Below are 26882 nucleotides of genomic sequence, written 5' to 3'. Positions count from 1 at the left end.
AAAAGTGCTTTCTTCTACAGTAATATTTCCACAAATCTCAAACATAACACCATTTTAGAAGACGGCCGTAACTTAAAATAGGTTGCGGTTATAAATAACGTATTGGTATCATAACACCTACCTGCTGAAAGAGGGATATTTTCTTCAAAACATTAGGTGGAAAGTCTTGTTCGCATGTTGAGCTCCGTGAAAAATGATTCCAAATATTTGCATCATCAAGGTTTATTACTTGGTACAGAGATGGTAATGAGGCCTGAAAGATTAGGTGCACATGAGTTTATTAATTAAAGAAAACATGGTGTCTTTCAATACATTGCATATGTGTATGTATGTTTAGAATAGTGATGGTTAAAACTGCTTAAGAACAAACAGCATACCTTTAAAAGCGCCACTGCATAACTGCGCTCTTGCTCAATCCATGATGGAATATGATCTCGAACAGATTTCTGTAAATCCTTTTGAAAAATGGAAATAAACTTACATTAGCGTGCTTTTTTGTGGTTGTTAAAGATATTTATTTATTAGAGAAATAAGATTTGAGTTTTCATCATTTGCTTAGCTTGTGTGTTTTATTTATCTCTTTGAAAACTGATATACACAAGTGTTTATCTGTTGCATCCCATATGCCAAATGACAAGATATTTATTGTATTCTTGCTGCTAGATCAAGTGAAACTACAAAGGTGAGCAGTGTGGATAGTGATGCAGGAATCCATCACAAAACGTTTTTTCTCGCAGCTTCAACTTCTGCTAAAAGACTTTTCTAAATCTGCCTTAACAGTTGGATGATGTAGCTAAGAAATCAAATAACTAAAACTGACAGTAGATTTTGTTTATCAGGACAGAACAAACAAATCAACCATAGCACTTGTACCAAAGGGCCACTGAAGTCACATATGGTGAATGGAAAACTTACGCACCTGTTCTCAAGCAAAAGAAGACTTGCACTAGGATTAACGTTGACTGGTTTGAGATGTAAACCCAGCTACAAAGAGTAGGCATTGTTTGGAAGTCTTATTGAGTATTTTGTAAAGACCAGGTGTTCATTAACCAGTATGCTAGGTATGGAGAGATAAAGGTTTTCATTTCACTAAATGTGGAGCTATCATGGCCACACTCTTGGGTAATGCTTTCGGGGCTGATGTCAGGGAGAATAATAGTCCTATAAACTGGTAATGTTGTTTTTCCATAATGAATCTCAGAAACCCCCAGTTTTCTAAACAATTAGGATCGACGTCTGTATCCTGTAAATCTATGGTAAACACCAGTCTGCATGGTGAAGTAAAGGGTAAATCTAATGGACAGAAAGTACCATGGTTATTGCTTTTCTAAGCATCTAAGGGTCTGAAATCTTCTTCTGAAACTTTTTTCAAACCAAGAAAATTTCGCGAAATTCCCATTGAGAGGATTGCTGACTGTGACGCTCTTGCTGTATTACGAAAATAGACTCAAGATCAAACATTTTTGAATATCACAGAGACATCAGGTCCAAAAGATATCACGTGAAGATTCTGACCTCAGTGTGTTAATAATTGAAGACATCAGACTTCGATCAGGAAAACCATTATTGTGAAGTCTATTCAACACTGTCAAGGTCTGAACGAGTGACCAGTCTCTATAAGGGCCATTGTTAAAATGCAGATTGTGTTGTCCTGAAGATGGTCTAAAGGATTTGCATGATAGAAGACCAAAACGTCGACCATAATATTCAACTCCTCTTGTATTGACATACATTAAGTGACTATGTAATTCAGTGAAAATATTGGTCACTCTTATGATTTTATTGGGAGAGGATTTTTACTTATGAAATTTAGGTGAAATTAAGTTGTACCTTTTTTCATTGGTAAACATTTGATATCAACCTGAGTGTTGTATGTACCCTATGAATTTTGAAGAGTATGATGACCAGCAAGCATCATTAAACTATCAGCTAGCTTCAACTGGAGACGAAGAGTGGAAAGACGGCCATCTAATAAATGTTTTTCAAAAAGCAGCCAAGTAACTCAAAATAAAACTACTCTATATACTACAGAATTAGGGGAGAGGATTAACAATCAAGCATATTTTTTGTACAGAAATGGGTTAAATATGTGAACATTTATGTAATTTTGTGCAGGTAGGCATTCCCTAACTCAGTTTCAATACAGTCAACTCCTTTATTTAAGGATGGATAAGATCACATAAAGTTACAGTGATTAAACTTATCTGAAATTTATTCAACAGACTTCTGCCCACAGTTGCGTTCAGGTGTTACTAACGGAGATGTTTCTAAAGCAGGAACTTGTGATCTGCAAATACCACACAGATTTGTGCAGCAGGTGTTTTAACCCACAGAGAGGTCTTCCAAAAATTGGACACTGGGCACTGCAGTTTATACACAGGTCCTTACCATGGCACTCAAGCCACCAGAGAATGGAACCTGCAGGGCAGACACAGGCTTACCAACTACTTGAACTATCTTCCTTGGACTGAAATCTGTCACCAGTAAGTTAAATACAGATCTCGGCTATAGGCATTCAACCCATTTAGCTATATTGCTGTGATAGGACCATGTGAAGCTAATGTTTGACAGAAATCTCTGCCACAGGTGCACTTGTCTCTCTGCGCTATCTTTTTTTAAAATTTATTTATTTTTTTTTAATATTTTTTTTTTGAGGTGCAAACTAACAATCTCATCCCCAGATCATCATACATTTTTCTATCATTCCATATAATGTGTGACTCTTGTATACATAAAATATCCAATTTCATGGTCTGTATAATCTGTGCAGCAACTCCCCTTTTTTTTCTATTATTTAACCCACATATGTTCCAAGAACAAATTCGTAATTTTTCCATTTAATAAATTTTTACTTATGAGAACATAAATTGCATAGTTCATCTCATAACTCCCTATATGTTTCAGAGCTTTAGAAAATTTTAAAGGAGAAAACACAAAAAGAAAAGAGATTTTCAATATATACATCCTTAAATAGTTTCTGATTTTGTTTGCAACCCTTTTTTTCCCCTTCCCAACCACCCTCCCCACCCAGAGCTCAACCTGAGCCCACCCACCCGCTCTCCCTCCCCCAATCTATCAGGGCAAAGGGACTGATTAGTCCCTCTCATTGATGATGTGATAGGCGCTAAAAGGCTCACGTATGTGGCTCCACATCATATTTTTACTTTACAAAAATCATAGCGAAAATCATACCTGCCCATTGTCTAAACAATTATGCTATCACCATAAAATATACCACTTTTATGATACCATCCTAAACAGTTCACCAACAGAGACCCCCAACCTAATTTGATGCTAGTAAAAAAAGGAAAAAAGAAAAAAAGAAAAAAAAAATTAGAAATAGGGGGTCAAGGGGCAGGTATAGATACATTATAGCCCTTTTTTTCCTATTTTGTATTTCTTATATCAAAGGAAAAATGTTTCCCTCTTTTTCTCACATCGAGGTTAACATTTCTTTAGCCGCCCCCTCTGAGGTTAGAAAGTAAGTACGTTCCTTATGAATTATTTTAAGCTTTGCAGGGTTCAACAAGAAAGCCTGTGCTCCTTTAGCCTGAAATTGAGGTATAAGCTGGCGCAATTGCCAGCGAAGTTGAACAGTAGCATGGCAAAAGTCAGGACGCACAAAAAATTCAACATCCTTGCCCTTGCGTTTTCTATTAGGCCTGGCCAAGTCATAGAGGGCTTCCCTAGCTAGAAAATTGTTCAATGAGATCAGAATAGCACGGGGTTTGGCAGCTGTATCTTGTCGATTTTTTTGGAAAGGAAATCTATGAGCCCTCTGAATTTCCGTCTCCCACCTCCATTGTTTTAAATCAGGGAAGGCTTCCGTGAAGAGCTCTATCATAAATTGTCGGGGATTAGAACCTTCGTTCCCTTCCGGAACTCCAAGGACTCGGAGATTGTTCCGACGCAATCTATTTTCCAAATCAACTATCTTCCAGTTGATATCTTCTTTTACCACCTCCATTGCCTTTATTTGTGACTTTTGCTGACCCATTGAATCTTCAAGTTGGGAAATCCTAGTTTCTGTTTCTATAACTCTTGCCACTGTATCATTGGATATCTTCATTACTTTCCTCAGATTATTTTGCAATTTCCTTACTGCCCCTTGAGTGCGAAGGTTCTCTGCTTTTGTCTCTTCCCTATGATGTAGCATAACCTGATAAAGGGTTTCCAATGTTATTTCCGGTGTTTCTTTATTTACCATAGACGAGTTAGAAGTAGAGGGAAACATGACGTCGTTGATTCCATTATCATTCTGCCTCAGTTTATTAGGAGTCTCATCAGGATCTGAGTCTTCCGGATCACTTAAGTCATTCAGGTCCGGATCAGAAAAAGATTTCTTAAAGTCTTGTAGAGATTGAGCCCTACTCACTTCCCCCTGGGCTTCCATACCATCCGAGTCTAGGGCTTGGGTCAGATCAGTCATGGAGTAGAATTTTCCAGCAGAATCTATAGATTCCATATCCTCCCCTAGATTTAGAGGTAATGAGTCCGTTTGTTCTAATGCCTCCACCGATTGCACTGCTTCTGCATTTACCAAAATATTTATGTTATCAGCCGGGTCAGTAACGTGTGCACTGTCTCTGATTATACTTGAGTTGACTGAAGTACCTGTTTTTTTTATAAACATCCCTGGTATTTTTGGAACCGCACCTTGCCTACAACTCCCAGAATTCACCAGGTTCGGATCTTGTGCATTGGTAATTATTGGTGCTCCTAAAGGAACCTCGCCGGAAGAGATAGGTAATTCATTCGTATTTTGAGACACATTCAGAGACATATTCAAACCCGGGTTTCCAACAGATACTGTGCTAATTGTGCTAGTTGTACTCACTATGCCAGATGTAGACGATACTGTTGGTATTGGTGTTGTTCCTCCCGTAGTCTGAATAACTTCCTGTGCGGCCGCAGTAACTGCCCTTGTCTTTGGCTTCTGTTGTCTCTGTACGCCAGTGGGGTTTTTTGGAGCCATTACTTGATCCTTCTGCTCCGCTCGTGTCAGCTGGGAGCGCTGGCGTCTCCTGCTCTCCGACGATTCCCGGCTTGATTCTCGGCGTATGCTCTGACCAGGCGTGCTCGAAGGGGAGGGATGAGTCTGGCGTAGCCACGCCCAGCGAAGGAAACGCGAGTAGCTTTTTCACGGATCAAGTCGCATACCAGAGCCAGCAACTGCCCGCGAACCGCAAGTATCTGATTTCCTTCTTTTAAATGTACTTCAGAGATACTTAAAGCATGGTCGCTTTCCTAAATGTGCATTTACTGGTACAAAAGCGAAGCCTCACGGAGCCGGTCGGGAGCCTCCTATAACGCTGCTCACTCAGACACCGCTGTGTCCGCCATCTTGCCCCTCAAACTGGGCACTGCAGTTTATACACAGGTCCTTACCATGGCACTCAAACCACCAGAGAATGGAACCTGCAGGGCAGACACAGGCTTACCAACTACTTGAACTATCTTCCTTGGACTGAAATCTGTCGCCAGTAAGTTAAATACAGATCTCGGCTATAGGCATTCAACCCATTTAGCTATATTGCTGTGATAGGACCATGTGAAGCTAATGTTTGACAGAAATCTCTGCCACAGGTGCACTTGTCTCTCTGCGCTATCTTACTGAGATCAGTGAGTGAATACTTGTGCATCCTTGCAGCAGGTGTATTAACTTACTAAGTTTACTTCACAACGTCCAGCATCAGTAGACAGAAAGTTACACAAAACCCTCATTTAGCAGACTCCTTAAGAGGTCTCATTGGGTTTCCCAATTGTGGGTAGAAGTTCAGACACGAATCTCTGCATTATCAACATGAACTCTGGAGCCAACCTATGACCTTTAGACCAAGCCACTGGAACTCTGCCATTTTGCAACCACTGCCTTCTTTGCATCATTACAGATTTACTGCAACTGCCATGTAAACCATCGCCTGCTGCATAATTTTCAGATTTCAACAAAAAATGCATCATGCACAAACGGATCAAAAGTTACTCAAAAGCGATCACATAACTCTATGCCGTGGCAGGCCTTTATCAAGGGCTAGCTGGTCATCTTACAAATACTGCATTAAGGTGTTAAGCCGGTACTAAAAAGGTGACACTTTTACCAAAACTGTATTTTAGTGTTTTAAAATGTCAAAATAGCAAATAAAACCACAGAATGTGCCACATTATTTATTTGTTTGTGTTGCATAATCTAGTGAACCCCGCTACACAATCTCTGAAGTAGATACCCCATCCACTGAGCTACCTTACCAGCTCAACATGCCATGACATCTATGGTTGTTGTGCTATCAGTCATGAATGGCAGTCAACATGTGCCGAAGGTCTGCGCTCACCTTGACCTTTCCTCAAGTTATCCATTAGATTAATCTTGGAATGCTGCACCCTCGCCAAAATGAGAAGCAACAAACAAATCACCCCATGGAATATTTCTCCAATTGGAACCATGGGGAAGGGATGGGGAGAGGCTGATGGGGGTGGTGTGGAGGACAGGATTCTGGGTCAGACTGGTGGTCTTTGGGGAGGATGGCCTGACAGATAAACATGAAGTAGGTCGCTCTCAGGAGGGAGCAATCAGGACGTTTGTGTAATGTTTGCGAACCTTGCTCGCCTATCCTGAGCTCAGGGGGTGCTAAAGTACAAATCCAACAAGAAAATGCTGGAAAAAAATCATGCAACACAACAATAAGCTTTCATTAATACATGAGGACAGGAAGCGAGACAAGCCTATCAGCTTCAGGGTAGCTTCAATGAACTGCACTCTGAAAGGTCAACCCAATCGCAAAGCAATAGTTAACTAGAGTGAGTCCCTGCTTTAACCCCGGGGGTACTGGTATGTGCGCTGCTCAAAAGACAGCACTAGAGTGGATCCATCTTTTGGCCCCAGGGGGGCTGATGAGTGTGTGTTGCAATCAGAGCATTTGGCTTCTCAACAAAGCACGCAGAGGTGCTTAACTGACTTTCCACTAAAGCAGATGAAAACAGCACTGGGGCCATGGGATACTGAGAAGAGAAACACATGACAAACAACAGGAAATAGTATGCTACAGCCAAAAGAAACAGAGGAAAAGTAAGTGGCAAGTACCCGAACCAATTAAAAGCATGGGTGGGATGTAAGCCCCTTTTAAGAATTATATTCAATACAATATTTTTCACAAACACAGCGTAAGCGCTGGGCAGGTGAAACCTAAACAGTACATGTCTAATTTTGTAAATACACTACACACTGCCCTATAGCCTGTTTAAGGCCTATCCCAGGAGTGACTACCATATATTAAATAGGAAGGTTTTGGCCTAACAAAAGGCTTATTTTGCCAAGTGGAAATGGTAGAGTAGACTGCACTCGCAGTCTGCAATAGCAGGCCTGCGACATGTTTCAATGGCTACTTAAGTGGGTGGCATAATGAGTGCTGTGGGCCCAGTAGTAGCATTTAATTTACAGGCCTGGGTATTTGTATTACCACTTTACTAGGGACTTACAAGTGAATTAATTGGGCAATTGGGAGGAAGCCAGTTTCACTATGTTTAAAGGAAAGAGCACCTGCACTTCAGCACTGCTTAGCAGTGGTGAAGAGCGCAGAGTCCTAAGGCCAACAAAAGGTCTAACAGAATGTGTTTGTCTATTAGGGAATCTCTGGCAGGAGTAAAGTCGGAGAAAATAGGTGAATATAATGTGACTTGTGTCAAGTCTGCATTAGTATCAGTGTAATGTCCAGGTGAATATCTCCTAGGAGGGGTGCAGGATGTGCTATCAGAGGGGCCATGGTGTCTGGTGGTTTGGGGAGTGGAGGCATGCTGAAACAATCATTAACAAAGCCAAAAGATCTGGCGTTTGCTGCCGGCCTTATAGCTTTTGTTAGTGCTTGTTTTGGTTAGTCATGGTATCTGCAAACGTTTATTAACAAGGAAGTTACCAGGCCCTCATCAATTTAAAAAAAAACAAAAAACTAGTACACATTACCTGTCGCTGGCACTGAAGGGTTTGTGTGCTCCATGTGAAAGGGTAGAATGCTGTCATTCACGGTGATATTAGAGAAGGGCAGAAGTGGACTGACCCGCTGACCCATGCTGTATGCTTTAGTGGGTGGAAAAAATGTGAATGACCCAATAACAGACTAAGGGATGAAGAGGGCTGACTGAAATCCCCTATAAGTATAATCCTGAAAATAAAAAGGCACGATAAATGGGTTGTTGTTCAGTGCCCCAAAAAAAACAAGATTCCAGGTGGCACTGACACCAGGATGCTGAAGACTGCCTTGGGTGCCCCGACAGGAGACGGTTACAGAGAAAGCACCACCTGGGTGCAGTTTTTATTTAAAGGTTTAAATAAACATTTTACGGTCTCGTCACAAGTATTTTTCAATTGAGTGTTGTAGGAAAGAGCTGAGTAGGTACCATACATACAGAGAGTAATGCCCGCATGGAAGCACTTCCTGTACATCAGGATGATCCAATTTATGGTGTAGCATCAGTTAAAAGGTGACTTCAGCAATGTCAATTTATCAAAGCCTTTGTGGTGTGCTTTAAAGGGGCAACATCCCTTCACAGCCACTAACCCACTGTATTTTATTTGATTTAATAAAGGGAGGATAAAATGGGATCAATATGGAAAAACGAGACTAGGAACTCGAACTTACAAGCCTCAGAGTAAACAAATTAAATACAAAATCCTCTTTTTATCGATCGATGACAAAGCTTTTCTGACACATTTATTGGGCATTTTGGAGAAAAGAAAAATCATTTCGAACAACAATAGACAGGAAAAAATGTACAGGTACTTACAGATTTTCTGAACATATCTCCGATGATGACGCCTGTAAAAGCATCCCATTCCTAGGTGTCAACAAATAAATACACATATAAATACAGCTGGCTTTAAAAGCAATCCAATTAAAAAACACATTTAATTGCAGTATTGGCACTACTATGTGCCTTTTACAACGCATTTTGGTCAAACTAGACTCATTTAGAGGGACAACTTTAACACTTCAGGATTGCGGCACAGGGAAGCCTGTATACAGCATATGGTCTGGGTAAATAAATGAATATATGTGCACTATGACTCGGCCTGGGTGAATAAATGAATATAAGTGCACTATGACTCGGCCTGGGTGAATAAATGAATATAAGTGCACTATGCCGTGGTCTGGGTGTATAAATGAATATAAGTGCACTATGATTCGGCCTGGGTGAATAAATGAACATAAGTGCACTATGACAAGTCCTGTGTGAATAAATGAACATAAGTGCATTATGCCGTGGTCTGGGTGATTAAATGAATATAAGTGCGCTATGACAAGTCCTGGGTGAATACTTGAATATAAGTGCCCTATGACTCACAGCTACTCTACAACTATTGTCCAGCCGCACCACCGTTCAGGCAGACATGGTAATCTCACACATTAACTGACATGCAGCCCCTCAACAAATGTACTTGGGAGGCAGTCCATATAGTACTGAACATGAATCTTGCACAGGCGTCCTTATAACTATCACTGTATTTAGCAACTTGATTGAAAACCTATCATACAAAACAGATGGTTAGACTAAAGTAAAATTCTCCTTTATGAATAATATTCCTTCTTTCCATGTTTTAAAGTTTCACCCAAAGTCAGCTTCTGGCGAGAGCCTCTGTCAATACAGAAACATACACACACACGGACACACACACTCTCTTTTAGACAGCCACTTTCAGAAACTGGCTGACAGGATTGTCTATTAACCTTGGTATCTGCCCACCGCAGATTACAGACATGAAATACTTTGAAAAGGTATTCCATATTGTAGAAAGTGGCATATTTTGCATGATATATTCTTGTCCTGTCTGATTTTGCTGGCTGTAGAACTCTGCGCACGTTACCCTTGCTAACCAGAAGTAAAGTGCCTCTGCTCCCCTTTTAACAGGGTGAAATAGGCATAACCCTTATTACCCTTGCTAACCAGAAGTAAAGTGCCTCTGCTCCCCTTTTAACAGGGTGGAATAGGCATAACCCTTATTACCCTTGCTAACCAGAAGTAAAGTGCCTCTGCTCCCCCTTTTAACAGGGTGAAATAGGCATAACCCTAATTGGCATATTTAGTTTACCTACAAGTGCTTAACGTATGGTACACGGTATACCCAAAGCCTGTAAGTTAAATGCCACTAGTGGACTGCAGCACCAATTGTGCCATTCACCACAGTGGAAGCGCAAACATGGCTTCTGGCCTACCACTGTAGCCTTACTTCAGCAGTTTAAAAACTGCAATCGAGCTGTCGTGATAAAATATTTGGTGTAAAATAGCAATTGGGTATCATTCTGCATTGCAAGGAATCTCTGAAGATGACAGCAATATCTCCTCCGACTCTCCCTACATGGTATTTTCTGATGATGGAGTAGTTAGAAGGAAATAGAAGGTCCAATATGTTGTGGGACGCGCCATTTAACCAGGTCTTTGGTATAGTGTGCAATGTTGTCCACCATTTCCAGCTTGTGCCTCATTGCTTATACATAGTTATGGAGCACACATGGTAAGGACGAGGTGACTGATTTGGTGTGAGGAGTGTCAATAGGTTTAGTCATTAAAGGAATATTGTTCCAGTTGTTGTGTGCCTGCTTTGAGTAAAACTGATGTTAAGACCTAGTCGATGGGATTATCCTTTCCTTCCCTTTCCCAACACTCCCTCCCTCCCTCGTCCCTTCATAAAAACGTGAATGAGTGTATACATGTGGGACTTTGATTTGCTGCTGTGAGTGGGTGCTTGATCTAACGATTGATTGAGTGCATGAGTGTGCTGATGTGGGTGATTGCATAAGCGAGGGTATAGGGTGGTCGATTAGTGTTAATGGGGCAAAACTATTTCCTTTTTAAAAAAATAAACTTAATTCTAGCATACATCTAAGAATTTTTAAATTCTGTATTCTTAAAACTTGTGTCTTATTTTACCAGTGATAAAACTGGATCTTTTTTTAGTTCCATTTATGGTGTATGCTTTTCACTGCACCTAAACTACAGCACACTAATAGGACAAATATCATGGTGTAGTGTCTACCTGCTGTAGGGCACAAGTGTTGTGGCTGGTGTGTAAATGAGTACCTTTCTTTGATGGGTACTAGGTCAACTTACAGTAGGCTCCATAATCTGCAAGCCTGCTCAAGTGTCTTAGGGACATATGTACAAAGCCTTTTTGCGAGTGCAAAAACACTTTTTTTAAATGTACAAAAGCCAAATTTCGATTCGGTAACATTACGGAATCTCTATTTGTGTTAGGGATTTGTTATTTGGTATGGGGCCAGTTTACGGCGTCCCTTCCACGTACCGAATTGCAGTGTTATGTATGAATGTTTTGCGGTGAATTACTGTTGCAAAACATTCAAAGGAGGTAGCAACCATTCGAAAATAGGAAGGAGTCCCCAAGGAGCACCTTCCTTAGAGAATGAAAAAAAAAATATTTTCTAAGAGCAGGCAGTGGTCCTGCGTTTAAAAAAAAAGTGCTTAATTTAACAAGCACTTGTAAATGCATTAAGTTTCGCCTATATGATTAATAATACGATTTTTTGTTGTTGTACGTTGCAGCTTGCTGGGTAGTTGTATAATATAAGTTATAGAAAGTTTGTTACATTTTTATGACTTGTTTATTGAAAAAAGGAAATATATTGTGTGATTACTAGTAGCATAGCGTGGCTAATTAATAGCAATATTTTGAAAAATTAAATGAAAGAAGGAAATAATATAATTAATTGATATAACATTATGTGTTTGGAGGAGTTCGGATAACATTTGGACTTGGTGCCACTGCACCTGCTGCAGCATTCAAATCATGCCCCTAGTGCCTGCAAGGGAACAGCACTTGTGACTGCCTATTTAGTAGTTAAATATAGCAATATTTAGTGTTTAAAGGAGTTCTGACAACTTATGGCCCCAGTGCCACAGCACCCGCAGCACATTGAAATTATGACCCTAGTACCTGCTAGGTAACTGCACTTGTGACTGCCAGTTTAGTAGTAAAATTTAGCAATATTCTGCATTTAATGAGGTCCCTGGAGCTTTTGGCCCCAGTGTCACAGCATCGGCTGCACCATTCAAATAAAGCCATTTTTAACTGTAAGGTACCTGCAATTGTGACTGTCTTTATAGTAGTAAAATATAGCAATATTAGGTATTTAGAGGAATTCTGACCACACTTGGGCCCGGTGCCACTGCACCTGCTGCAACATTCAAATAATGACCCAGTTTCTTGCATGGTAACCTTACTTGTGGTTGCCTGTTTAGTTGTAAAAGATAGCAATAATTCTTTGGTGGGGTGCCTGGAGCTTTTGGTCCCGGTGCCACTGTACCAGATGCAATATTGAAATCATGACCCTAGTGCTTATTAGATAACTGCACTTATGTCTGCTTCTTTAGGTGTAAAACATAGCAATATTCGGTGTTTACAGAAGTTTAAACAACATGTGGGCCTGGTGCCACTGCACCTGCTGCACCATTCAAATAATGACCCTATTGCCTTCAAGATAACTGCCCTTGTGACTGCCTGTTTAGTTGTAAAATATAGCAATAATCTGTACCTAGAGCTTTTGGTCCAAGTACCACTGCACTTGCTGCACTATTAAAACCATGGCCCTAGTGCCTGCTAAATAACTGCCCTTATGACTGCCTGTTTAGCAGAAAAATATAGAAATATTGGGTGTTTAGTGGAGTTATGACAACTTTTGGCCCTGGTGCCATTGCACCTGCAGCACCATTCAAATTATGACCCTATAGTTTGCAAAGTAACTGCACTTGTAACTGCCTGTTTAGTAGTAAAATATAGAAATATTTGTGTTTATTGGAGTTATGGCAACGTTTGGCCCCAGTGCCACTGCACCTTCTGCACCATTTAAATCGATCCCCTTTTAATTGCAATTGTGACTGCCTGTATAGCAGTACAAATGAAGCGATAATGCCTACAAAGTGCAAAGAATGGTACTGATGCACGAGTAGGAAATGCCATAAATGGTCTAAGGCAAAAGCATCTGCTTTTGCAACAAAGTAAGAAAAAAGCAAGCATTCCCACATACTGTTAGAAGCGGTCTGCCTTTTCCCTGGGAAGTGATCTTATCTTAAAGTTTACCAGTCCCTGAAATCTGGACAGGGAATGGGGCTTAAACACTGTGAATAGCTTTAGTAGAAGATAAGGGGTAGATGTATCAAGATTCCATTTTGCGATTCCTAAATAGCGATTTTTAAGGAATCGCTATTTAGAAATCGCAAAATGGAATGTATGAAAAAAATTGCTATTTATTTGCGATTCCTTACACTTTCTTAGTTGCGAATTCGCATTTTGCGAATTCGCAAATAAGGATTAATTTCCCATGCATTCCTATGGGCCATGAGGCCCATAGGAATGATTTTGAAGTAATTCTCAAATTGCGAATTCGCAATTTGCTAATCGCAATTTGAGAATTATTTCAAGGGTGCAGGGGTGTCTGAAAGACACCCTGCTGCACCCCTGAAATGTACATATGTGTGCATATGGCGCACATACATGCCCCATGGGCATGTGTGCGCGTCACATGCCACCTTAAAAAATGCAAATTTGTTCATTTGCTGAGGACTTCGCAAATTACCATCAACTACAAGTCGGTGGTAATTTGCGATTCCTTAACCAAAATTCGCAAAAAAAAAATGCTTCTTACATAGCATTTAAGGAATCGCAAAATTTGCAATTCCTTAAATGCTATGGCAAATTAAGGAATCGCAAATCTTTGCGATTTCTTAATTTGCAAATTTTTGATACATTCAAAAACATGCAAAAAGACCATTTGCGATTCGCAAAGGCAGAAATTCGGCGAATTTCGGCCTTTGCGAGTCGCAAAAAAAGTGTGCAGCCAGGGGAAGATAAGTATATGTAAACAGTATATGCTCTGCAGCCTTATGTAACAAAACTAAGTTCCACCCACTAAAGCGGGTTTGGATGAGTACTTTGGCCTTGGGAACTGATAAGAGAAGCCCCTTTTAAGATATATTATATACAATAGGTTTCACAAGCACAGCGGAAGCGCTGCAGGCGAAACCTGAAAAGCAATCACAGACATGGTAGTCTGCCGACCTCAACAGTCCACCATCGCTGTGATGTTTGCATTTCTAATGGGTTAGCACTGGGAAACACTTTTTGGATAGCTATGCGCTTTATAAGACTTTATATTAATAATAGGTCGCAAATTGCGATCTACCTCATTAATATTTATACGGTAGGTCGATTTGAGAACCATTAGGAATCGCTATTTAAGCTTTGGGCCAGATGTATCAAAGGGTTTTGCCCATTCTGTGTCTATGGGGAAATGTGTTGATACATATGGCCCGTAAGTTTTTTCTAATTGCGATTCGGTAATAATAGCAATTAAGCAATCATAATTCTATATTTTTGTACAATTGGCCTTTAGAGACTAAAACTTCATGTGTGTTCACCCACATTAATTCTATCAGGTAAAACCTGCTGTCAATCACACAAGCAAATAGCGCAAATTTAATCATACACTTGCAGCCATTTCAGATTCGTTCAGGCCAATTCAAACAATCCTTGGCAAAGCTAGCAGATTGCATTTTTAAAGGACAGATCAACTGGCTCTGCAAATGCCTGTTTCACTAAATGTATGAGGCATAGCTTACTCCAAAAGCAACAAGTAGTCTAGCATCTGGAGGCAATTATCAGCATTTAAAACATATAAAAATAAGGCCAAAATGAGTTCGCTGGTTATGTTCCCGTGAGACACCATGGGATGATGGTCCTCATAATAGGTTATTTACAGCCATTTCTCCACAGCCATTTCTCCCCTAGTTTGTGAACTCTCATGACTTCACCATTGATGGTACTTTGTCACTTTGGATTTGCACCAGCAAGTTAGAGCAGTCCTCAAATATTTTTCTGTACATACCTTACGAAATAAATATCTCCTGACACCTAATCAGTTAAACCTGCTGCCCTTGCACTAGTCATTCCTCAGTTAGCCTATGGTAAGCCTATTCTACTAGAAGTTTCCCGCTGCTCCCTGGTTACGATAAAGTCCATGTACATTCTACAGCCTATTTCATTTCTACAAAGAGAAGATTTGGTCATATCTGAACAGTGCTAAAGGGATTACATTTACTTCCAGTCCAAGCCAGAAAAAAATGTAAAATCTGCTGTGAGGCGTATAAAGTTTTGCATCTGGGCACCCCGCCCTTCTTTCCAGGCAAAACCTCTGAGCATCTGTTGTGGTCTAAAGTACAAAAGTACACTTCAACTGGAAACCCCAGTAGTCAAAACATCCCTGCCACTAAAATAGTCCTTCATTGCTGCTGCTTCCATTCAACTGACCACACTTCAGCATGTGATCAAGACTCAGCCAGAATATCTCTTTCACAAATGGTTGAAAACACACATTCCGATTTCATTTGAAGTGAATGTGTTTTATCCAATTTGTTTCGATTTCCTGTCAGCTTGACACTGGTACAGTAACTATCTTCATTTGACTATATTTGCATTATGGTGAACTGAAACTGAAATTAAATGTAATGGGTGCTCACACATTTTACTTACAGCAGTATTACAGAAAAATGGGAATAATCAAAAGCTGATAAATGGTGATTGTGGAGTATTAAAGTACTATGGTGTTCGGTCAAGGGGAATCCAAATGGGCTGCTCTCAACACCACTCGAAGGAATAAATGTATCTACGTCTGGGTCACAGGGATATGAAAAGTGACAGAGGTGAAGGCTCAGGGCACAACATTCTCGTGATTCCACACAGGGATAGAACTAGCAGTAAGTCATGAGTCCATGGAAAACAACCTCCCACAAAGTAAACCAACTTGCTTTTTGGAAATATCTTTTTTAAAATAAAATGATTAGGCAGTAATTTTTTATTAGACAGTCTGAAAATTCAAACGCACTCTATGGAGAACATCTGTCGCTCACTGAATACTATCTTTGATGAAACCAAAAACAGATCTAATTAGTACAGTACTTTTCAAACCACAGCGAGACAGGTAACCAAATTGGCATGGCAAGAATATGAAAACAAGCCTCAATCTATAGACGACTGCTGCTAAGTTGGGGGTCTTGAAGACTTTCACGGTTTGGCCATAGCAGCCCAGCCAACTCTTAAGCATCTCCCTAGTTTGCAGTCCAATGGGAAAATACCAGAGTGACAGAACGGACAATCAGGCCATGCCTCAAGTCTTGTCGAGCAAGTAACTTACCTTCGGTAACAATGTATCTGTAAGAGACATATGTAGTTACAGATTTCTTACCTTTAGAATTACCCCCAGGCATCAGACTGGATCCGGAGAATTTTTTCGTAGCAGTATCCCAGCGCATCGGTTGGAGGCATCGGTCGACTGCGCGTCTGTCGTCGGCTTCGTGGTTGACGCGATGATGTGCTCTGAGGTCAGTTCCGACACGACTTTCCACTCCAGAAGTGCAGAGCCATGCAAGACACTGACCACTGATGCACATAACTAGGGCCCTGGAAGGGAGTCCCTATCCCTAGAAGTCAGTTCGCAGAGCGGGGAGGATGGGTAGGCATGGGTGGGGCAGTTAGGAATCTATGACTATATATGTCTCTTACAGATACATCATTACCAAAGGTAAGTAACTTGTTCATCTGAAAGAGACTATAGTTATAAATTACTCACCCTTTACAATAGATATCCCAGAGATGCCAACCCCGGTGGTAGGGCTGCTAACTAAGTTCACACCAGGAAGTTCTGGACAACAGAATGGCCGAAAAAGCCGTCCCCCTGGACTTGGATGTACAGGCAGTAATGTTTTGTGAACGTGTGCAGGGATGCCCATGTGGCTGCCTGGCAGATATCAGTCGGCGGAACTCCATGTCCCAAAGCAGTAGTGGCTGCAGTCACCCTGGTAGAGTGGGCGCGTAGTCCTGCTGGAGGTTCCTTTTTCGCCATAGAATAATACATTTTGACGCACAGGACAACCCATCGAGAGATGCCCAAGAGCTAGGGGTACCAGACGCTCCTTGCCCAGTCCGGTACCAGAAGAATGACTTGGGCCTGATCGTGCTTCATCTTCTTCAGCACTCTGGGTAGAGTGGTCCAGGTGGAAAGGAGTACAGAAGGCCACAACTCCACTCAGGACAAGAAAGCGTCGCCGAGCGAGCGCCGAGAGAGTGCTGCCTTGGAAGCTCCAACGCACAATACTGCTGATATTGCGTGTTCTCTTCGGTGGCGAAAAGATCTAATCAAGGCTCTCCCCACTGCAGAAAGAGACCATGCACCATCTCAGAGTGAAGACTTCATTTGTGATCCATCATGCACCGGTGGCTGAGTTTGTCTGCCCTGGCGTTCAGGGAATCTGCCAGGTGCTGAACCACCAGGGTCATGCCCTGATGTTCCAGCCCTGTCCAAAGGCGAATAGCCTCTTGACACAGGATCCACGACCCCACCCCGCCCTGTTTGTTGCAGTTCCACATGGGGGTGGTGTTGTCCATGAACACCTGCACTACTCTTCCTCTAAGAGAAGGAAGGAAGGCCTTCACACGATACCACAAGGTGTGTTGCTCAAAATTTGGACCATTTGCTTACAAATCCCAGATGATGAAGCTCTGCCATTGGCTGGGCTGATGGGATTCACTTTCTTTCCTCTGAACACATTCTGGGTATTCACTGAGCTCTCTGTTGTTTTTGCTCATGTTTATTAATAGACCAGGTTTTGTGTGATGGTCCTATGACACTAAACTACACACCAACATGTTTCAGCCCTCTCTAGTGGCCTAGAAAGTGGTCCTGGGCTTTCGTCTGGGTGGGAGGTGAAGAGGTCACTTCCCCCTAAGACGTGAGTGCACCATAGGTACGCAATTAGCACATGGCACATTTAATAATCTTGTAGCAACAAGTCTAATACTTGCCGTTGTTTCTTAAGAGGAATTACCCCACATTAACAGGGCGTCAGCTCCCTAGGGGGCATGAGGTGGAGGCCTTATAGTCACACATTCGTCAAAGGTCCGTTCCTGCTACAACCTACTTGGTGCTCTGCTCCCCTGCTGGTCCTCAACAGAGACAACAGCCTGGAGTGAGCCTGCCTTCAACAGCCAGTTGTCGAGATAGGGGAAGACTGGAGCCCCTGATCTGGGTAGATAAGATGCGACCACCGCCATCACTTTTGTGAACACCCGAGGGGTGCTGGTAAGGCCTCAGAGGAGCACAGTAAAACTGAAAATACTCGTTGCCTACCGTGAACCATAGGTAACACCTGTGGGCTGGCAGGACGGGATATGGAAATAAGCGTCCTGCAAGTCCAATGCTACCATCCAGTCTCCGGGATCGAAGGCAGATAAGACATGAGCCAATGTGAGCATTTTGAACTTCTACTTCTGGAGGAAGCGGTTGAAGGCCTTGAGGTCTAAGGTAGGACGCAGGCCTTTGTCCTTCTTGGGTACCAGAAAGTAGTGGGACTAACAACCAAGATCTACTTCTGGCACAGGGACCCTTTCGATAGCTCCCTTGGTCAAGAGAGCTGCAACTTCCTGGCGGAGAAGGTCCAAGTAATCCTCCGACATGAGATCGAGTGCTGGTGGCATGGAGGCAGAGGTAGTCTCGAAGGAGAGGAAGTATCTCCTTCGGACTATCTGCAACACCCACCTGTCCGACGTGATGTTTTGCCAGTGGGGGAGGTAATGGCAAATCCTACTGCCCACTGGCCTCTGGTGGCCCTGATAGGTCGGACTAGAAAGGTTTAGAGGCTGCTGCAGGGGAGGTATGGGTGGACTGGCCCACCCGCTGGCCCCAACCCGCATCGGTGGGTCCCAACGTCACCAGCCATGAATAGACTGGGGAACTTGCGTGGCCCTGTGGCTCGATTGGGCGGAATGTGGTGGGGCACCAATTCCGTGAGCATGAAAGGGGCAAAAGGCTGACTGCGTGGGGCGAGAGGGTGCTGCGAGGCGCAAGGATCTGGCCGTAGCCCCAGAATCCTTGAAGCACTTGAGCGCTGAGTCCACCTTGTCACCAAACAGGCGAAGGTCACCAAAGGGCATGTCCAAAAGGGCAGATTGGACATCCCCTGAAAAACCAGACGTTCTTAACCAGGTGTAGCGCGGCAGGGCTACTGGCGTGGAAACCGTTCTGCCCAGAGAGTCGGCGGCATCCAGCCCATACCTGATGGTGAACTTAGCTGCATCTCGACCCTCAGCAACTGCACAGGTGAGCACGGCTCGGGCCTCCTCCGGGCACTGTGGCACCATTTGCGCAACCGTATCCCACACCGTATGGGTATAATGGCCCAAAAGGCAAGCAGTGTTTACCGACCACAGCCCATAACATCTTCTTCCAAGGTCCAGCTTCTTAGATTCCCTATCTGGGGCAGTAGTAGGGAATGCACCTTTAGAGGACGAGGCTTGGACTACCAAGCTCTCGGGGTTGGGTGAGGAAAAGTGGGTTTCCCTGGGCCGGGCAGTGGCGTTGGGCAATCATCCTGTCCACAGGAGCCCCTGTGCTGGGCTTAGACAAGTGCCCAGAAGGATGCCTGGGAGGGCTTTATTAAAAGGCAGCAGCGGCTCCGAAGAAGCTGCTGCTGGCTGAAGCACCTCTGTCAGGAGGTTTGTGCTGACTGCCACCATAGGAAGCTCGAGGCCCAGGCCTCAGCTGCCCTACGCAACACCACTGCGTAAGAAGCTCCCTCCTCCATAGCCACTGGAGGGGGCAGAGCATGCCATGGTCTGGGGAGGTATCCAAACCACTGGCATCACCCAGTTCCTCTCGCCAGTCCGGCTCCGTAAGATGGTCAGCTATAGGGTCTCCAGACCCCTCCCAGTCCTCCTCACCCTCCTCTGGCTGCCACTCAAGGCAATAGGGAACGTCAGAGACGAACAGTGGTACAAGAGTACCTTCTGGCGCCGGTACCGACGTCGGGCAGCATCGGTGTGGCACCGGGCCTAAGTCAGGCGTGAGGCTGTGGTCGACGCCAGTTGGGGGCACAACCGGCATCCGGGTGTCATCACTGGAATAGGCGCAGGGGAAGGTACCGTGAGGTTGAACGGCATTGATCCGGATCGAGGCCTGGTTCCTCTGAGGCCCTCTGGCACCAAAGCCGCCAGCATCAGAGGCCCAGGGCCCCCAGCCGAGTCCGTGGGGCCGAAGGCGCACCTGCAGAGTCGGGCTGCCCAAAAATGCTATGAAGAGCCTTGTAAAAGGCTCAAAGCTGGGCTGGTGACTCTCCGGCTCCGGGAAAGTGAGGAAAGCTTGCCGCCATCCCAGAAGCAGGCTCCAAAGACGGAGCTGGAGAGCGACTGCGCTCCGGGTACCGTGTCGTGTCGGCCGACGGATGGGGAGAAGGCGATGAGAGATGACGCCTTCTTCTTGTGCTTCGAGTTACCCGATGAGTGCGAAGACTTCGATGACGAGTGGTGGTGGGTCCGCGACCGCTCCCGCAAACTTCCTCTCGACCTCGAGCTCGAACGGCACGGAGCAGACTGCCGGGCCTCCAAGAGCTTTCGGGACTGCTCCAGCAAAGACTTCGGATTCATGGCCCGGTAGTCGGAGGACGACCTTGGTCGTGGCTGAAGTCCAGGCACCAGAGGCACATGAGATGCGGATACGTGACAGACATCAACTTGTGACAGGAGTCGCAGATCCGACGATGGGACATCCCTCGTGCTACCAGGAGTCGAAGACTCAAAAAAAGTAATCAACAAAAGTAAAAAAATGTTTAGTCAAAAAGCAACTAAGGGGCACGCTCTCTCTGGATCTGCGGTGGCTGGCTCGGAAAAACAAAGAACTGACGTCAGTGTGCAGGGGCGTCAGCGTGCAGGGGCGGCGTCCCGGTGACCTCGATCCTGATGACGAACCCGGAGTCGACCAATGCCACCTACCGAAGCAAAATAATTCCTCAGATCCAGTCTGAGGCATGGGGGTAATTCTAAAGGTAAGGAACCTATAACTACAGTCTCTTTTAAATAAGCTGTTTGGGGAGGTGTAAAGGTGTTACTATAGCTTTGAGAGATACACATTATAATGTAGAGAGATAAGAGAAAATTATGCACATTATAATGTAGAGAGATAAGAGCAAGGTCTGCAAATTGTAAAGATGTTTCTAAAATTATACAAAAGCTATTCCATTATTATGAACCTCATTGTAGATATATTTTATCCCATTGTTAATTCTAAAGTAAAATACTGAAGTGAGTGTTAGCAAAGGTGTGTAAAAATGAATGTGTTAATTTATAAACTGTTATGGAAGGAGAGTTCATGGCATGTTATAATTTAATTGCGAAAATATAAAAAATTGAGTGTGTGGAATTGTTAGGAGAGAGGAATAAGTTACTGGTGTACTAGATATAAATATGAGATTGTAGGTGAAACAATGTAGTAAAGCTTAGGCAATATAGTGATGTATCACTTATCAATTATTGATTTGTATGCAATTTTTATCTTTTTTGTTAATTTGTCATTTTCTTAGGAGGAAAATGGAAACTTGTCTCTGAGGAAATTATTATCTGCTTACATAAGCAGCAAAAAAGAGACTTTCTAAGACAAGCAGGATTACGGTCTTGATCAGTAGTGAGTACCTGTGGAGGCACAGGTTTAATAGATATGGAAGCACATGAAGAGCTCTGCAGTTCAGCTGTACGAGCCAGCTGAGCCAGAGCTAGCCTATGTGAACTCTTTTTAAAAAACTGTATCCATGAGAAACTTTGCTGAGATGTTTTTGCTAGCTGGTCCCAAAACAAACACATGGCATACCAAAGACTCTTCGCCAGGCTAAGATGGCTGAGGAGGTCCAACTGCACCAGGCTGCTCATCGTAAGGTGATGAAGACATAATAAAGTAGTAATGCTGGTTGTGATGTTTGTTTTATAGTTGTTGGTATTGTTTGTTAATGTAGTTGCTGTTTCAGTTTTGTAATGTTGTTAAATGATTTTGTTGTAATGAAAAAGTTTAAAGTTACTTTTGATTTCTTTGCTTAACACTTATTATAAATTTCGGTTTTATTTTAGTATTGGAAGATTGAGTAAAACTGTTAGTACCATCTTTTGGGAATGCAAATATGCTACTGCATGTATATGTATCTATATGGTGCTATGGTTAATCTTTACGGATACAAAGAATTGGTAAAAGAGAAGCCAATTATATTGCCATGCAGCTATGGCTACTTGTCATGCAACAGTGAGGTGCTCTACAGAGATTAGTCATTGTACATGCTGTAGTATACTGAACTCTGATAGAAGAAAGAGGTATTGGCACACAAGGAAGTTCATTTCTATACTCGAATACACACTGCTATCAGTTGCTGTACACACCCAGTTACATATGGGTGTTGCCACTGGAAGGCTTCTAAAACAGAGGTGTACAGCACCGCATTTGAATATGGACACCTGTCATCCAAGACACAGTTTTCGTGACAGAGACTATTCCACTTTAAACTAGACTAGAGAGGTATGCGCCGAGAGAACTGTTTCAACCTACAGCCTACTTTGCACATATGTTACTATGGGGAGATGTCTCACCTGAGAGGGCAGTGTGTTTTGATATCATAGTCTCTGCAGTTGTTTTGCAAAACAGACTTCTGAGCATATAGGTAATTTCAACTCCGCATTTGACTTGTACATCTGTCATATTGGAGAGAGCTGTGACCAGAGAGGTAAGTCACTTTTCACACCCAAATTTGCACATCCATCATCCAAGAGACAGGTCAGAGGAGTAAGGCCAGTCTCTCCCCACAGTATATGAAGCAGAGTTATCATGCATGAGACATGTGTCAGGAAACAGGGTAGTTTCTCCCCTTTGTCTACTAGGTATAAATGTAAGTATGAGATGAGGTATGAGTAGAGAGATACATTTTTCTAAAACCCTATTACAGACACCTCTCACCCTGGTAAGATGTGTTAGCAGACAGGTCACTTCCTTCCCAGACCACACTGCATATCACAGGAGTGGTGTGAGCACAGAGGCCACTGCTTCACTACACTGTACTACACATCCATGTTGTCCTGGAAGTAGGCGTAAGTGCAGAAGACAATGTTTTCCTACATACTACTGTATATGTCTGTCATATTGGGCAGAGCTGTGAGTGGACAGGGACATCCATCCCCGTTATGCCAATGGACAAGTGTTAGAACTGGGGGTCTCTAGTTGGCAGAGGTAGGTACCACTGTCCAAATAGGGACCCTTGCTTCTAGTCAGGGTATGGAGGAACCACTCTTTAGATAACCCCTGCTCAACCCCTTGGTAGCTTGGCACGAGCAGTCAGGCTTATCAAAGGCAATGTGTAAAGTACAGTAACACAGTGAAAACACCACAAATGAACTACACAACAGTTTAGAAAAATAGAAGTATTTAATCTAAACTAGACAAGACCAAAACAACAAAAATCCAACATACACAGTTTCAAAAGTGTTTTTAAGGTTGCGTTAAAATAATCCACAGTTGCGTCACGTTTTAGCCAACAGTACCTTTAAATGCGACACAAATTCCAAGTGAAAGCTGTAGCGGTGAAAAGCAAGCAGTGCGTCACTCCTGAGACCCTGGGGAGGTGATGCGACAACCCCGCTGGACACAGCGGGCGTGTTGCGGTGGGTCAGTGGGAACACTGACCAGGAGGACATGGCAGTTCACAGACTGCACACAGGCACTGCGGTGGCAGGCCTGAGACACCATTTTAGGGCTACTCATGTGGGTGGCTCAATCAGTGCTGCAGGCCCACCAGCAGCATTTGTAACCCCAGCCCTGGCACACTTAGTGCACTTTACTAGGAACTTCTGGGTGAGACAAATATGTCAATCATGGATAACCAATTACCATCATAATTGACACTGATCAGCAGTGGCAAAGTGCCCAAAGCATCTAAACTAGCAAAAACGAAATACAGCACAACATCAAAAATACAGGAGATAGGGGCAAAAAGACAGGGGAAACCACGCCAAAGATGCCAGGTCTAACAACAAGTTGCTTACTTTCGGTAGCGCCTACATGATCTAGCCACAGATTCCTCACCTTTGAATTTTCCAGGAGTCAGGTATTTGAGCAATACCGATACAATACACGACGGGAGCTGGCATAGGTAGGTTCTGTATCACGTTCAGTGGCGTCATCCATGCCATAGTGATGTCTGCATCACCTGTATAGGCACCACCTCGGAGCATTGACATCAGTACTTCTCACAACTTTAAATCAATCAATCAATCAATCATTTGTAGAGCGCACTACTCACCCGTGAGGGTGTCAAGCTGCTGGGGCAGGGGATGGGGAGCTGCTACTGCTCGAATAGCCAGGTCTTGAGATGTCTCCTCAAAGTCAGCAGGTCCTGGGTCTGCCGCAGGTGGACGGGGAGGGTGTTACATGTCTTGGCGGCGAGGTTTGAGAATGATCTGCCGCCGGCGGTCATTCTGTGGATGCGTGGAATGATGCAGAGGGCGAGGTCCGTGGAGGGGGCAGTTCAGGGTGTAGAAGGTGAGTCGTTTGTTGAGGTATGCTGGTCCAGTGTTGTGGAGTGCCGTGTGAGCGTGGGTGAGGAGCTTGAAGGTGATCCTCTTGTTGACAGGGAGCCAGTGCAGGTCTCAGGTGTGCTGTGATGTGGCTGTGGCGGGGATGTCGAGGATGAGGCGTGCAGAGGCGTTGTGTATGCGTTTTAGTTGTTTCTGGAGTTTGGCCGTGGTTCCCGCGTAGAGGGCGTTGCCGTAGTCCAGTCAGCTGCTGACGAGGGCTTGGCTGACCGTCCTTTTGGTTCCGGTGGGGATCCATCTGTAGATCTTGCGGAGCATGCTGAGGGTGTTGAAGCAGGAGGAGGAGATGGCGTTGACTTTCCACGCCAGGAGTGCAGAGCCATGTAGTGCATTGGCATTGGTATGCTTCTGAACAAATAGGGCCCTGAGACGGATCAGCCCTAACCCTAGACGCCTGTCTGCAGTGCGGGGAGGAAGGGTGAGTCGGTAAGGAATCTGCGGCTAGATCATGTTTCTACCAGGTAAGGCGTTACCGAATGTAAGTAACTTGTCCATCTGATACAGACATCTAGCTGCAGATTCCTTACCTTTGAACAGATACCCAAGCAATACTATCCCCAAAGGAGGGACAGCAGAAAAGTATAGACCAAATAGTCCTGCAGAACAGAGCGACAAAAAAGGCCATCCCTGTGGACTTTACTGTCCAGGCATTAGTGATTGGTAAACGTGTGCAGGGATGCCCACGCTGCTGCCTGACAAATGTTGAGGATTTGACCTCCATGTTGCAAAGCCTTGGTAACAGCCTTAGCTCTGGTGGAGTGAGCTATTAAGCCTTTAGGATGCTGATTTTTAGCCACAGTGTCGCAAATTGTGGCGCCGAGGATGACCCATTGCTAGCTAGTCCTCTTCTGCACTGCATGACCTTTCTTCATTCCAACGTACCCCACAAAGAGTTGGTTATCCACCTGAAACTCTTTAGTGCAGTCAAGGTAGAATGTGGGAGCTTTTTTTGGGTCCAGACGGTGGTGTAGCTCCTCCTCCTCTTTAGAGTGATGCAGAGGGGCGTAGAAAGTGGGCAAGCTGGAAAGAGGTCCTATGGCGAAGCAACAACTTGTGAGGGAATATGGTCAGGTACGGAGGCATGGATGACAAAGCCTCCAATTCGCTCAACCTCCTGGCAGATGTGATTGCCACTAGAAAGGCTGTTTTGATGGTAAGCAGCCAGAGGGGGTAGTTGTGCAGCAGTTCGAATGTAGCACACACCAGGAAGGTTAGAACCAAATTAAGGTCCCACTGAGATGTAATGAGAGGGGAAGGTGGGAACATATGTACAAGGCCTTTCAGGAATCTATTTACAATAGGTGATTTTAATAATGAAGGTTGGTCTGGCAGCCTCAGGAAGGCAGACAGGGCCGAAAGGTACTCTTTAAGAGTGTCCAGTGAGGAGCCCTGCTGGACAAAGGTCATAATAAAAAGCAAAACTTGAGAAAGGGAAACAGAAAGAGGATCAACAGACATTTGTGTATGATATTTTACAAATTTGCTCCCCTAGCAAAATAACATTGAAAACTTCCAGAGGAAGATCGAAAGCTATCAATTGCTGCTGCTCAATCTCCAAGTAAGAAGGCTTAAAGTTGACAGGTTCAGGTGGGGGACCCTACCTTGCCACAGAAGTTCCTCCCAAAGGGGAGCCTGATTGGAGGATCGATGCTCATTTGGAGAAGCTCAGACTACCAGACTCTTCTTGCCCAGTCCGGAACCACAAGAATGACTTGGGCTTGGTCGCTCCTGATCTTCTTGAGCACTCTGGGCAGGAGTGATATTCGTGAAAGGCATATAGGAGGCCTGAGTTTCACTCGAGATGAAAAGTGCCTCCGTGCAACTTCACTTCACCCCTATTCACCCGGTTTCCGTGATGCAGGTTTCCTGGTCCCTGGGGCATGCACAGGTGGGGGCTTTCCAACCATCTGTCTTCCAAATGTTTTCCTGGGGTCTCCTGAGAAGGGTCCTTCTTCTTTAAAACTACAATCATGACTTCTACATTGACTTCCATTGGGTATGCAGCTGTGTTTTCCACTCTACACACAGCCCCGTGGGGTTCCTCTGTACTTACCGTGGGTGGTTCCTTGTATCCCCTGCTACTCTGAGTCTGCTGGTTCAAGTCCCGTTTCTCCTTTGCAGTTTGCATTCCATTTTCTTAATACATGGTTTTGGTGTCTGCCTGGAGACCAGTGTGCTACTTACCTAAATGTTCCAAAGTATTATTGTATATTCTTGTTGATATCTACGGGTAGGAGATATACCAATGTGTTTGTGGTTTCTTTTCATTTAACCTACACTATTGATTAAAGTTGGCAAAGCAAGTTGTGTTACACTCCCTCAAGATAAGCCTGAAGGCTGCTCTCTAGCTTTCAAAGGTTATCAAAAACAAGTATAATTACCGTTAGGGTTGTCTAGATTAGTGCAGGGTGCATCACATATAGAAGTATGCACC

At 43.8% G+C, this 26882-nt stretch overlaps 1 protein-coding gene across 2 annotated transcripts in view; it reads right to left on the bottom strand.

Moving 5' to 3' along the window:
• The window catches only part of DYNC2H1 (dynein cytoplasmic 2 heavy chain 1), a 1763151-nt gene that overhangs the window by 384640 nt on the left and 1351629 nt on the right, over nt 1-26882 (bottom strand). For both annotated transcript variants that reach the window (XM_078657019.1, XM_078657020.1), the window contains exons 72-74: nt 8776-8826; nt 378-455; nt 122-253 (exon numbers count right to left, since the gene is read on the bottom strand). In XM_078657019.1, coding sequence (XP_078513145.1) covers nt 122-253; nt 378-455; nt 8776-8826 — 261 coding nt within the window. The remainder of the gene's footprint in view (nt 1-121; nt 254-377; nt 456-8775; nt 8827-26882) is intronic.

The sequence above is a fragment of the Lissotriton helveticus genome, chromosome 8, assembly GCF_964261635.1.
Source record: "Lissotriton helveticus chromosome 8, aLisHel1.1, whole genome shotgun sequence".
Taxonomy (NCBI): domain Eukaryota; kingdom Metazoa; phylum Chordata; class Amphibia; order Caudata; family Salamandridae; genus Lissotriton; species Lissotriton helveticus.
The sequence above is the reverse complement of the archived record's forward strand: the minus strand, read 5'-3'. Positions and strand labels throughout refer to the sequence as shown.